The sequence below is a fragment of the Mytilus edulis genome, chromosome 7 (genome assembly GCF_963676685.1).
Source record: "Mytilus edulis chromosome 7, xbMytEdul2.2, whole genome shotgun sequence".
In the NCBI taxonomy this organism is placed as follows: domain Eukaryota; kingdom Metazoa; phylum Mollusca; class Bivalvia; order Mytilida; family Mytilidae; genus Mytilus; species Mytilus edulis.
In genome coordinates, this window is record NC_092350.1 from 56,135,251 (window position 1) to 56,149,836 (window position 14,586).

At 31.9% G+C, this 14,586-nt stretch overlaps 1 protein-coding gene across 5 annotated transcripts in view; it reads left to right on the plus strand.

Annotated features, from left to right (window-relative positions):
• Positions 1-6: 6 nt before the first annotated feature.
• Positions 7-14,586, plus strand: part of LOC139481825 (PHD and RING finger domain-containing protein 1-like) — a 37,948-nt gene continuing 23,368 nt past the window's right edge. For 3 of the 5 annotated variants that reach the window (XM_071265335.1, XM_071265338.1, XM_071265337.1), the window contains exons 1-7: positions 7-118; positions 5,684-5,891; positions 7,210-7,391; positions 7,989-8,072; positions 10,732-10,850; positions 11,901-11,986; positions 14,426-14,464. In XM_071265335.1, coding sequence (XP_071121436.1) covers positions 5,696-5,891; positions 7,210-7,391; positions 7,989-8,072; positions 10,732-10,850; positions 11,901-11,986; positions 14,426-14,464 — 706 coding nt within the window. In that variant the 5' untranslated portion in view covers positions 7-118; positions 5,684-5,695. The remainder of the gene's footprint in view (positions 119-5,683; positions 5,892-7,209; positions 7,392-7,988; positions 8,073-10,731; positions 10,851-11,900; positions 11,987-14,425; positions 14,465-14,586) is intronic. The other 2 variants (XM_071265336.1, XM_071265339.1) reach the window with 1 other exon arrangement.

The following is a 14,586-nucleotide window of genomic DNA, read 5'->3' on the forward strand; positions in this document are numbered from 1 at the left end:
TTTGCGCCGAAAACGTCATTTCCGCTCCCACATACGGGCACCTTGTAAAAGATGGTGGCCAACTTGTCGCAGCAAAGTTTGCGGCTTTGATAACAAAATTTTCCAAAATCTAGATTAGGTACACATGAATATAATGTTATAAAACAATATTGTCAATATCTACGCACAGCTATCAAAAGAGTTTTATCAAACATTACTTTATAAACAATTTTCGGTTGATTTCCCTGCACATTTTTTTAGTGCTGCATGCATACAATTGTGTGTGTATATTCTCGTTAAAAGTGTGTGTAAATGCATTCAGATGATGTATTCATATTAAGTGGTGAAAGTTGAATATTATATGATCCTTGAAACTATATGATCCTCTAAAATCAATATGAGCATTATGCATTCGTTGTAATGCAGAGTGTAAATTAAATTCTTGTCATGATCATTTGATGTAAGTGCCTTATCTATGCAGATAGACCAACAATCCTACCTTACTGGTAATCCAAATGGTTCAATTGGGTAGTAATGCTCTGTACCGTGTCAAACTGTCATTTCTGCTACCGTAAGCGTAAAATTTTACTGTAATTGATCAAAATATCCTTATCGTGAATTGTCAGAGGTTTCAAACAGTTATATATAGTAACCGTAACCATAATTTTTGGATAAGATTTAATGTGATTTGTAAGAAGCAGTTTTTTTTTTCTATCGTCTAAAAGAAAGCATAAATCCGATTATCTTACACCAAAAATTACAGTTAACGTCATTTGGCAAGATATTTTACCGTTTGTCTCATAAGAGTACCCCAATTACGATCCTCATCGATTAATCATGTTAATACAAGCAAACAAAAATAGCTTTGAGCAAATGTGCGTTGATAGCCAAAACAATATATTTTTCGCCACTATATTATTTTATTCGCCAAGTAACATGAATATGTTGTTTGTTTGAAATTTTCCTTCAAAAATATATTGTTTGTTTGAAGTTATCCTTTTTTCGAAACCCCCCCCCCCCCCCCCAAAAAAAAAGGATGAAATTGCCTCCATTGCTGTCTATGATTATTCTCTTAAATTTATCTTTTATTATACACTGTCATGTATACTAAACATTTACTACATTTACTTTAAAAAAATAAAACTTTGCTTTTTATTAACTTTAAAAGGGGGGGGGGGGGGGGTCATTACATTTGGAACAACTTTCTCAAAAGAGGATTTGACTTGTTTAGAACTAACATAAAATTCTTGGGCATGTTTTGACCATACAATACCAGATAGATGTATAGTTCTTTGGGTTTTATATTACATCCAACTATTACTTGCTTTATAATATGTAGAGACAAAAACATCTGGGTTACCGCAAGGTGATAGTTTTATTGAGTCGACATGTTTCGCCGCTAATGCGGCATCATCAGGACAATATTACAGAGTTTACATGTTCATAAAGTGTATATAATGCGGTTGTATTAATTATGACGTAAAAGAATAAAAGTGAAAGTGAAAATGTAAAATAGTGTTCATAATGTAGCAAGAATAAAAGTTAAAAATAGAAATAAAAACAAATGTTTATCTTGACTGGTATGTTCCGTAGTCACTGTGATTGAGGTTCATATATAAATAGAAAGTGAAAGTGAAATTAAAATAAGAATCTAGTATAGTTAAAAGTGAAAGTTACTTGCTTTGTTCATTTTTAGGGACAACTCGAGGGATATTGACCCATTTGTATAATATTTCTTGTGAACTGTTACCAAATTAAATCGTCTTCAACTTACAAGATGACTTATGCTACAGTAAATTTATGCGAGTTAACGCTAGATAATGTTACAATAGTTCATTTGATCAATGCCTAAATAGAGAATGAATTGTGTGTCCTGACACATCTGGTCAATATCTGTTTGTCATGATTGTTATGGAAAGTTTTCCAAATGTAAAATTTAATACCATTTGTTTCACTAGTTGAAATGGTGACAATATAAAAAAAAAAAGATGTGGTATGATTGCCAATGAGAGAATTCTAAATCAAAGACCAAATTATGTAGAAGTTTAGCAGCTGTAGGTCACTGAATGACCTTCAAAAATGAGCAAAGCCTTTACCACATTGCAAGCATTAACATGCCATGAAAAGACAATTGAAAATTTATTCAAACATGAAAAAATGGTTTGATTTACATAAAGCCTAACCATAAAGGAGGACTGTAATAACACAATTTCTTTCTGAAATTGTTACAAGAGTTTATAGTGTTCTTATAAAGCACCACGGACCCAGTGTCTGATTATTTTGATTAAATAACAGGACAATCAAACTATTGTCAAATTGGTGAATAAAGAGAGATAACTCTGATTGTTATATATGTTACAGTAAATAGGTGAAATTAGGAATTACATGTAATTACTAAAATTAAGGAATTACTTGTAATCCCCAATTCACTTAGTAAATACAAGTAATTCCTGAAATGGCCCAGTTATTACCAGTAATTACTAATTTTAAAATGATTTTTTACACCTATTTACTAACTGTTAAAATAATGTTGTAATATGGTCAGCTGATCAAAAGTTATGGTAATACTAACTATAGAAGATCAGTTAGTACCCTTCAACAGTGATCAGCCTAAAATGTTTCTTTTTGTTAGAGGAGAATATATTTAGCTATGAGATATAACAAAAAAAAATATGATTTTTTTTATTAAAACATTAATGAAAATGATATAGTGAAATTATAATCCACTTTTAGCAGTCAATGATCTGGTTCTATTTTACTAAAAAAAAGCTGAGAAAACCTGGTTGATGAGTTGTGCACTTGCAAGTGAATAATTGGACCTCATTGAATACGTATTCATGTATCCTTCAATTCAACCTCTAGCTGGAGATAGGTTACCAATGTATTCAGATTTAAAATAGTAAGGGTTTCGCGGAACCTTATTTCGCCTACTTTTGCTGTTAGTCACAGGCTCAACAAAAATTGGAAAAAATATTAATATTTTCCTCCAGATACTATCTTTTTCGGAAGCTTCTGTCCAAATTTGGTTAAAATCCCAGATGGTTCATGAAATCTAATAAATGTTTTAAAAAACTTTAACCGCAGAGGGTATGTAATGTTACCTGGGAAAATAACGAAGTCCATTTATAAGGAATATACGAAAAAGGATTTTTTTACAAACTTTACTTCTGGATATTATCTTATGATCATTAACAAGCTTCTGTCCAAGTTTGGTAGAAATCGAGGATATTTTGAGAAAGTTATTAAAACTTTAAAAACTTTAACCACAATGTTAATGTAATGTTAACTGGCATAAAAACTAAGTCCATTTATAAGTAAAATACGGCAAAACTTTATTTTATTTTAACAAAATTTACTTCTTGAAAATTATATCTTATTTCTATTCAAGTTTGTTAGAAATCCAGGATAATTTTAGAAAGTCATCATAATTTAAAGAACTTTAACTACATATTGAATATGTGTGGACGCTGCTGACGACAAAATGGTTTGCTATGTCTCGCTTTTGCGACAAAAGTCGCAGGTTCGACAAAAAAAACCCACCCAGAATGACACAACTAAAAGTAAAAAAAAATAGGGATGGACCATTTAATTGACTTATTAAATCCAGAAAAAGATGATTCTTATACAAGTAAAAACTATGATAAAATTTTGTTGCAGGTATTAGAGCTTAATATTGGAGGTCTTGAACAACTCATTTAAAAGAGAAAAACAGAAATATTAAATGTGACTCATAACACCAACAAATTATATAAATTTGTTTGTGAAGAATGTTGGCTTCATCACAACATTCTGACAAAAGGAGTCTTTTGTAAAAGGAATTTAACTTATGGATTTGGGCAAGTTTATATGCAAAGTATGCCTGATGGGATTTTAATTTACAGAAATAATGAGATTTTAAGAATTATCAAAGATTTTTCAACCACATTTGGCATTATCGAATTTCTATAATCACAAAGATGTTGCGAAGTTGTCTTTAAACTTCTCACAGATGTTTTTCTCAATTTTGGATTGATATCATTGTCTTGCATGCTGAAAATGATTTTTTGGGAGCTTCAAAATTTAAATACAACCATTTTCCAGTTTCAATTCACAAACACCAAAGAGTATACCCTTTTAATGTGCCTTATATTCTGTAATCATTACTTAAGTAAGTACTAAAATACCCACCCTTTTACTTTCTTATTTGGTATCTTGAATTATATCTTTAATTTTAAAACAAAAATATCATGTTAGTAAATAGCTGTAAAAATGACAAAAAAAATCAGTGAATACCAGTAATCACTGAAACAACTAGTAAATACATGTAATTACTAAATTGGCTAGTAATTACAGGTATTTACTGAAATGTTTAGTAATTACGTGTAATTCCTAATTTCAACTATTTACTGTAACATATACATTTGTAATTAAGGTGTAACACCACTAATTCACGCCCGGCTAAAAAGCACATACCAGAAAGTAGTACATATTTAACACAAAATAGTTCCTACGCATGAGTGTAACTTTCAAAATATGTAAAATATTTAGATATTTTTGGTATCAAATGAAAGCTGAAGGACTGGTGATCATTGTAGAACACTTTTGGACTTTTGATTTTGAATATTAAAAAAAATGCAACAAATTTTAAAAAAGAGGGTACATTTTGTCTGTTTGTCAGATCTGAAGTACCTGTTTTGGTACATCCAAAGTTCCGGGAACCAGTTCTTTCTTATATGCATTTAAAGGTATGTTGATTTTTTTCAGTACAAGACACCATAAAGTGTTGCTTTGAAATGCAATGATTGCCACTTTATTTGAACTTAATACAAAAGAGGTGTGCCTACCTGAAACGGAGGAATTTAACATAGAAAGCAATGGGACCATGAATTAGTGGTGTACTTCCTTAATATGTTCTGTTACTGTAATAAGCATTGCTAAGTAAATAATCATTAATGATTTTAATCCAGTACAATTGCGCTTTATCCTATCAGCAAAATTAAGCTATGAAATTTGCGCAGTAAAGATAAAAATATGTTTTCTCCAGTTATCGGTATCAATATATATTTAAACAAGTAATTTGTATTCTGGCATTTTACCTTCGGGAACTGGTTAATAACAACATGAGATAATAAAGTTTTTCTTTTGTGATTATATTAAGGACATCGAAATAAAAAAGGTACTTCCCCCACTTCTTGGTTTAATCTTAGAACTGGCAAGGCCTTTCACAATTTGGTAATAGTTCTAATTTTCAAATAGAGGTGGATTTTTTTCTGTTGCAACCTTTACAAAATGATAACTTATTCTGAATTTCCAATTACAATTTTTTTTATAATCTTACATAAAAGTCTTTAAACATGTTTTACAAAACATATTGTATGGAAATATTAAACGACTGAAAATGTTATTCCCAGAGATTATAAAAAAAAATCCCTGGTGGTCCTTGAAGAAAAATTGCTGGTCCTAGCTATCATCTCTATTGAAATAGACCAAATTTAGTCCTTGCAAAATTGTTGGTGCTCAAAACTATTGGTCTCACTATTTCAGAACTCTGTTATCTATTATGTCATGATTGTGATTGTTCTTTGTGCTCTCTCAAAGCATGTCATACATGTACATGTATGTAAGTCAATTTTGAGAAATAGCAGGGCCTTTTCGACAAACTGAAAATAAAGATATGGAGTTGATATGACTATTCCTTTAAAAATTTATATATTCTTATATATAGATTGAAGGTACCATGGATGCTTTCAAAGATCTGAGAGAATTCTCCCCTCCTGCAGAGGATCTAGACAAGGTGGCTGAAGAGGAGGCAGAGGAGGACGATGAAGATAATTCTGAAGAGGAAAGTGAAGATGAAGACGAAGAAGATGACGAAGAAGAGGAAGGTGATGAAGAAGGAGATGATGAGGAAGAGGAATTAGGCGAAGATGAAGGTATGGTGAAAGATTCAGTGTTTTGATTGTTGATAACATTTGTCCTTGGCTGTATGGTCTGGGTAAAAGATAAAACTGCAAGAATATAAAATATTATAATAAGGTGTGAACTGTGGTATGTGTTCCAATGAGACAACTCTCTATCCAAGTCACAGTTTGTAAAAGTGAACTATTATAGGTCAAAGTACAGTCTTCGTCACAGATCCTTGGCTCACTTAAAATAGATAGCAAGCTATAAAGGCCCCCCAAAAAAGAACTTTTGCAGACTACACGAAATACGTCGGACCGTCGGACAAATCCGGTGAATAATGGATCGGTCTGGTAAAATTTTGTTGAATTCCGGTCCGAATGTCCGGTGTTTTTTTTCATGGAACATTCTAGCAAAATTGCCAAACGATCTCAAATTCATTTATTATTATTTTGTTCAACCGCTAGCTTTATGCCGAACATCGACAACCAGTAAAGTGTAAATCTGGGTAAAAACATATCTGACTGTCAATAACAACAATGGATGCCATCATTGGCACAACCGGAAATGTAAATAAAACCGGATCAGATTCTGGGAACGGATAAGGATAATTCCGGGTTTGCCGATTTAAATACAATAAATGAATAAAAATCCAAGCAGATCACAAAATTTGGCTATGAAATATAACCACAAGAATTGAAAACCAAAAGATATATGAAAAAGAAAGAAGAAACAGGAAATAATATTTTATACAGAAACTCTAAATTATGTTTAGTTCACAAACATTTTCAAAATCCAATAAAATGGGACATTACTCTTCACTGAAATGCATTCAAGCAAATGTGCACAACTTTCATAACAATATCCCCTCTTGTTACATCATTTTGTTTTAATTTGTGCATTTTGTGGAGGAGTAGGGCACAACAAAGTCATATGTTTGTTGTTTTTTGTCGGATAATATACAATTAGATGTAAAAAAAAAATTGGTCTGGTAAAATTTCATTCGGTCTGGTAAAGCTAGGATGCTTACCAGACCGAATGTCCTGTAAAAATAAAATTCATTCGCGTAGTCTGCTTTTGCAGACAAAGAATATCAAAAGCTTTCACTAAATCTTTGTACTTATAAAAAAACAGTCTGTAGTTCCTATTTTAGTTTTCGATCAAAATAAGTTCCCCTTTTCAAAATAAAACATATTCAATAGCTGCTAAAACATCTTGTAATCAATTTAGATTTTCTTATAAGATAGATATAGGAAGATGTGGTGTGAGTGCAAATGAGACAACTCTCCATCCAAATAACAATCTAAAAGTAAAGGTTCACATATATTGACCATGTTGACCTTTTTTCAGAATGGGAGACTGATGAAGAAGAAAATGAAGACAGTCAGGATGTTACCTTGGTTACCAGTGATGATGATGGTGAAGGAGAGAACTGTCCAATTTGTCTGAACAAGTTCCGTGACCAGGATATTGGCACACCTGAATCATGTGACCATTGTTTTTGCTTAGAGTGTATTCAGGAATGGGCTAATGTAAGTTAAATCTGGAGAAAAGTACTTGTATATAAATAAAGAGAAGTGGTATGATTGCCAATAAGACAATCATCCGCCAAGGGTACAAATGAATGATTGTTAGCATTAAAAGGCAACCGTACTGACTTTAACAATGAGAAAATCACATACCATATAGTCAGCTACTAAAGGTACTGACATGAACTATTTTAAACAGCTCAAATGAGAAAATAATTAGCCTAATTTATAAAAAAAAAAACAATATGACAGACAGACATAAATGAACAACAACCACTTAAATACACTTTCACTGACTTAGGACAGGCAACAACCTGTATTTACAAATATGCAAAAATGAAATGTAAGAGAATTTTAATAAATACAATGCAAATATTCATAGATCAAACTAGATCTCAAAAGGTCATCAGATGTTTTAAAATTTTATGAAATAAGTCCTTAAAATTTGTTGAGTCGAAACAGCTTTAAATATTTAATTTTTCATGAAGAAATTTATTTGTAACAGATTATGATTCAATCAAAATATGGTAGTTTTCATCCAACATTAATTTTGCAAATAAGTTAAACACGGTAATAGTTGGAGATAATTTTTTATTGTAGAATGTTAATACATGTCCAGTGGATAGACAGGTTTTCCATTTGATTTTAGCCAAACATGCCTATGGAGACAAAGTCTATGAGAAGGTAAGTTGGTTTTGATGTATAGATAATTATTTATATAGCTAGAAATACTATTTCATCTTCATGAAGCAGGAAGATTTGAGGATTCAGATTTTCCTCTTGCATACTACACCTGAACTTGTACTCATGAAACTTGACATGTGTATTCATCACCCCTTTCCATTTACATATTTGACCATACAACATGTTGTTCCAAAATTGGTTTCTGTTCTCTAAATTTAGTTTGCCCCAACCAAAGGGGGAAGCTTATACACAATACTTATTACAACAAAACAAAGTTGAAGTTGGGTGGCTTTACTTTCTAACTTTTCTAGAGCTATGTTTATTTTCAAACAGAAAAAATCTGGTCCTGTTACAGCTAATACATTAATGCTAGCAAGACAAATCTTTGTTTGGCTTGCTTGCTTTGCTTGTATCAATGTTTGCTCAAGCATGGCAATTAAGATAGGCGGGACTTCAGCTTGTATACGTCATACTTAAATTTTATTGGACGGTTATGTTTGAAGTTAAGGACACTAAATTTTAAACATCACAGGATGACAAATATAAAGCGCAATCGTAGAAATGGAAGCCAAAAAATGTATTTGTTTTTTCTCGAAGATATGCATTTTCATCATCCAACTGAAAAGACTGTCGTCAAGTAATTTTAGAAAAGCAAAATAACTATTCGAACACACCTACTCTGATTTAGTGATTCATTACATAGGTATTTCATTTGACCCATATATTTCATCTTTTTGTACTGTGATTTTTTTTTATGTTATAAAGTCAACATGTAGCTTTGTTATATAAAAATGATAGAATCTGAAGCGAGATGATGTATCAAATATTCTTCCTTTGTGCGTTTTTTAGACAAATTATTCATCTCAAACACACCCTAACATAAGGAGGTTCGCTCGATTTTCTCTTTTTGATACAATTGTTTCCAATTTTTTTCTTTTTTTTCTTGAGTCACGTAAAGGAAGGACAGACACGGAAATAAGTAAACTTATAGATTGATATGTTCTCCGTCTGTATTAATTAAAAAAAAAGGGAAGAATTTTCTTCATCCAACTTGATAGATAACCATGTCGTCGACATGATATCTAACTGTTCTACTTAACTATGTAATGGATAAATTAAAAACTTATGCAAATGGTTGTTTTTAACAATAAAACACTCGTATTTGAGAAGAAAATTGTTATTTTATTTGTTTCTATTCACTTTTAAAAAATTTCTTACTAAAGTAAACATAACAGAAAGCACTTATCGCCTTCTCTATAAACAAAGAATAATCAGTTTGAAGGTTTACAAGCAAAAATTAATCCAAAGTGCGCAATATTCAATAACAATAGACATAATAAATAAAATAATTAAGTCATCCCCCCTAATTAATTTATCCCTTTTATTAGAAAATCAAGTGCACCTTCTTATGTTAGGGTGTGTTTGAGATGAATATTTTGTGTTGAAAACGTACAAAGAAAGAATATTTGATACATCATCTCGCTTCAGATTCTATCATTTTTATATAGCAAAGCTACAGGTTGACGTTATAACATAAAAAAATTCCCGTACTAAAAGATGAAATGAATGGGTCAAATGAAATACCTATGTAATGAATCACTCGAAATCAGAGTAGGTGTGTTCGAATAGCTTTTTTGTTTTAATAAAAGTACTTGACGACAGTCTTTTCAGTTGGAGAAAAAAGCAAATACAATTGTTTGGCTTCCATTTCTACGATTGCGCTTTATATTTTTCATCTTGTGATGTTTTAAAATTTAGTGTGACTGTCCTTAACTTCAAACATAATGTCCAATAAAATTTAAGTATGATGTATACAAGCTGAAGCCCCGCCTATCTTAATTGCCATGCTTGAGCAAACATTGATACAAGCAAAGCAAGCAAGTCAAACAAAGATTTGTCTTGCTAGCATTAATGTAAAAGCTGTAAATGGTATGCATTACTGGAGCAAATGACCAATAAAATATTTTGTTTTTGTCCCAATTTTTATATGACCGCAAAAATTGAAATTTTTTTTCTTTATATAAAAGAAGATGTGGCATGATAACTAAAGAGACAACTCTCTACAGGAGCCTAAATGACACAGATTCTAACAAATATAGGTCACCATTACACCATACAGCTTTCAGTAATAGGAAAATCCCATACTGCATAGTCAGCTATAAAAGATCTGAAATGACTAATGTTTAACAATTCAAACATGAAAACTTCATATATTAGAAATATTGTTAACCAAACACTGCCAATAGAAAGGATCTTGTTTAACAATGGTAAAGTGTACTATACAGAATGGGTTTTGCTCATCTTAAAGACCTGAAACAGTGGAGCCTAAAATAAAATATTGTTTGTTTCCCCAATCCCTACTGACCCTGTAAAAATGGTGCTACTCATAAAATTTTATAGTCAAATCTAAGTCGAATATTATTTTATTCATTTCTGATTTTCAGGCTTGCTGGATCATCCGATAATGTTCAAGCTTTTTGGAAAAATTAAATTTTTTCCCCACCTAACCACACCTGGCTTGGCAGGATCGGGTTTGGGGAAACATAATATATTAATGTAGGCCTGTCCTATAGTTTTTCACATCCTCCTCATTTAGTCTATGGTGGATAATGGTTTCACTAGCAATCCTACATTATATTCTATGATCTTTTATTTTCAGATTCCCGTAAAAGATAAGAAGATTGATGATGAGGAAGATGAAGACCCTACATATTGTGAGATTTGTGGTCGCTGTGACAGAGAAGACCGTCTGCTACTGTGTGATGGTTGTGATCAAGGGTAGATAAATATTTTAAAGGAAAAATATTGTAAAAAAATACAAAATATTTGATGGTCTTATTATGCCCCACCTACGATAGTAGAAGGGCATTATGTTTTCTGGTCTGTGCCTCCGTTCGTCCTTCCGTTCGTTCGTTCGTCCGACTTCAGGTTAAAGTTTTTGGTCAAGGTAGTTTTTGATGAAGTTGAAGTCCAATCCACTTGAAACTTAGTACACATGTTCCCCATGATATGATCTTTCTAATTTTAATGCCAAATTATAGTTTTGACCCCAATTTCATGGTCAACTGAACATAGAAAATGAAAGTACAAAGTTCAGGTTAAAGTTTTTGGTCAAGGTAGTTTTTGATGAAGTTAGAGTCACAACTACTTGAAACTTAGTACACATGTTCCCTATGATATGATCTTTCTAATTTTAATTTCAAATTAAAGTTTTGACCCCAATTTCACGGTCCACTGAACATGGAAAATTATAATGCGAGTGGGGCATCCGTGTACTATGGACACATTCTTGTTTTTTAGTAAAAATTTGGTTTGCTTGCTTTTGCTTTGTTTGTATAAACTTTTACTCAAGCTTTGTAATTAAGATTGACATCTTCAAACAATATATATAGGCATTAATAAACCAGTATATATTAAATTTAAACTTGATTCAAAGTTATCAAAATTGCAATTGTCAATATACAAACAAAGCAAGCTAGCTAACCAACGTCTTGCCCTGCATGCATAAGAAGTTAGCTGTAAAAGAGCTTTGTGGTGTACATCAATGATAAAGCCAAACAGTTAGACCAAAAATCAATAAAATATCTTAGATTTCTTAGATTACTTTGCTTGTAGGGCATTACTTGAAATAAAACAAAAATAGAGAGTCCAACAATTTGTATCATTCTTTCAGTCTTAACATTTGATGAGATCAAAGATAAAATGCTACATTCACAGCTCCATTAATTTAAATGCAAGGATAACTGGTTTTACCTTTTATAATGATTGACTCAAATATATTCATGTAATTTTATATTTAGAAACTAATGATATGGCTGTATGTTGTAGGTACCATTGTGAATGTCTAAACCCTCCACTTCAAGAAATACCAGTAGAGGAATGGTTTTGTCCAGATTGTGCTCAAACTGAAACAGGTATGAAACATAATAACATGTGTGTTGTTTTTCATTTTGGGACTGCCCTTTTTAAAGGGAGGGTGGAGGATGGGTGTGTATACCAAAAAATATCTTCAGAAATTAAATTTTATTTTGAGAGAATGTGAGGATAAATGCTACATCAAACCTTCCTATAGTTCTTTGTCAATAGACCTTTTTCACATTTGTGCAGAGCTCCAGATAAGCTGCGTATTTGCGTGATCACGCAATACAAATAATAAAAAACCCAATGCAATTGCCCATTTCAGGGTTCAATAACCAAATTAATTCAAAGGAAACCCCAATTATATTCCAAAACCATGAGTTCTCAACCCTTTTATTGGCTACCATTTGCGTTATTTACCCTTATCTGTTTACAGTCGTCGCGTAAACTATTTTTATAATATTTATAATTGGAAATTTCCTTTCGTTCTAAAAATAGATCCCTGCATCAAGTAGCTGAAATGGGTCCCTGTTAGAGTTTTCCGTTGCTCAATAGGTACACGTGTTTTTGAAAACATTTCGATCTTCTCTGCGTTTATCCAATTAGCGTGTGTCATGAAGTCATATTTTTTTCGCATTGCTCGGGATTTATCATAACATACATTGAATTAAATTAAAAGTGAATGTCCGGTAAAAATATTGAATAGAAGCATGTTTTCTGCTTCTTTTGAAAAGCTTAGGGAAAGTTATGATGATAACAAGGCTCAGCGAGTGTTTTAAGGAAGCGTCCATCGAACACACGGGCGTGTGTGCGTACCTTAACGAGAACATTGCTAATAAACGCAGGGTTTCCTCAAAAACGAAATCAGTTGGAAAAAGTGAAATTCCAAATCATTTATGACATGATAAAGCATCAGAAACCAAAAGTTCTAATAAAAGACAACTAAACCCAGATTTATGAAAATTGGAATAAAACAAAAAACATTCAAGTATAATTAGAGTTTATATACTATATTTTCCATTTTACGGTTAATTTTTAAAATGCGGAATACACACACAGGCACTGGTCTCAGAATTTATTATATAAAGGTATAAGACGAGTGCCTGTGAATACACATATCCGTTTTTTTACAGTTTATATGAGAAAACACAAAACTGGCAGAAGGTTTGAAACGGAACACAAATTAAACCTACAATTGCTTCTCAGTTAATAAACCAAATAAAACAGCTAGCAAATAACCCTAACCCTAAAATTAAACCAAATAAAACAGCTAAACAAAGAAAGAAAAATATTTAAGATGGAAAAAAAATCCGGGTTGATATTGCCTAAATATTCAATATTGTGTTGATGAAAAAACCCAATACATTAAGGAGGTTGGTGGTGAAAAACCTAATTTGATATTAACATGAGGGGTGAATTGGAATTGATAATGCAATCAAAAAACTTTATCACCCAATTATATAAGAAAATTGTGGTTAAAAAACCCAATCTGTGAATTCTTATCTGGAGCTCTGTTTGTGCACTATCTCAAACATTTCCCATCTCACAATGCCTTTATTATTACGTCAAGTAAGAACTGATTATTCAATGACAACATTTACACCAATTGACCTCCAGTCATTCATTAAAAATAATCACCCAGATTTGTGTAAGTTAGACTTCTGTAGAACACCTATTTTGGGTTTTTGTGTATTTCTTTGCAATTTGAGATGGCGGCATTGTGGAGGAAAAGGGTTAATAGAACATTTTTAGATCTGTCAGACACCTGTAATTTTTTTAATAATTCGAACTTTTGAAAAGAAATGTCAAACATTTTTCCATAGAGCTGAATGACTTAATATTTGGTAAGGGCTGTTCCAGAAAATACTATGTCCCCCCCAGGGAAGGCAATTTTTTTAAATATTATGTGGGTGGTTGTATTTGAAATACCAAAATGCAAAGGGAGTGCTGTTCTAATTAAATTTTATTTCTGTGGGTGGTGGGGGTTAAAAAAAAGTGCCGTCCCTGGGGGGGACATAGTATTTTCTGGAACAGCCCTAAGCAGCTTAGCAGTGAAGTGTAGGAAAGTTTAAGCTCCATTCTGATCTGTCTAACACATACTCACTGACTGCAAATACTTTGAATAATGAGTGGGGTATGTAAAGCACAGTGCATTCTTCTTTAATTAGGGTAAATATACAAGTCAGCCAGGTTTGGTTTAATTTTTACTAAAAAACTTCCTACATTTTGATGTAAAAAAAACGTATTTGGTGTCGAAAGTAGTGTGTGACTAGGGGCTTAGAAGCCAGTATGGCAGACATGGTTTTCCACGTACCAATAATTTTAAAAACACGCCATTGCCGTATTAGTCATTTTTATGATACTCTTCTGGAACCGGCACTTCACCATACCAATATTGAACTGTATGCTATACCACTGGTAAAAATTATTTAGATATAGTTTGCTATTATATTTGATTATAAATCTTTACCTCTGACATGTAAATACCTTTTAAGTGTACAAAAGAGTAGATCCCAAAGAATTTATTATGTTTGGTAAGTTTTGATTTGGTTTTAGTTTCTTGATTTTTGCATGCAATTTTACTTCCTTAAATTATTTATATATATAATCAGTGTTCTCCCCAGGCCCTTAAAGGACCACGGGCCCGTGATGTATA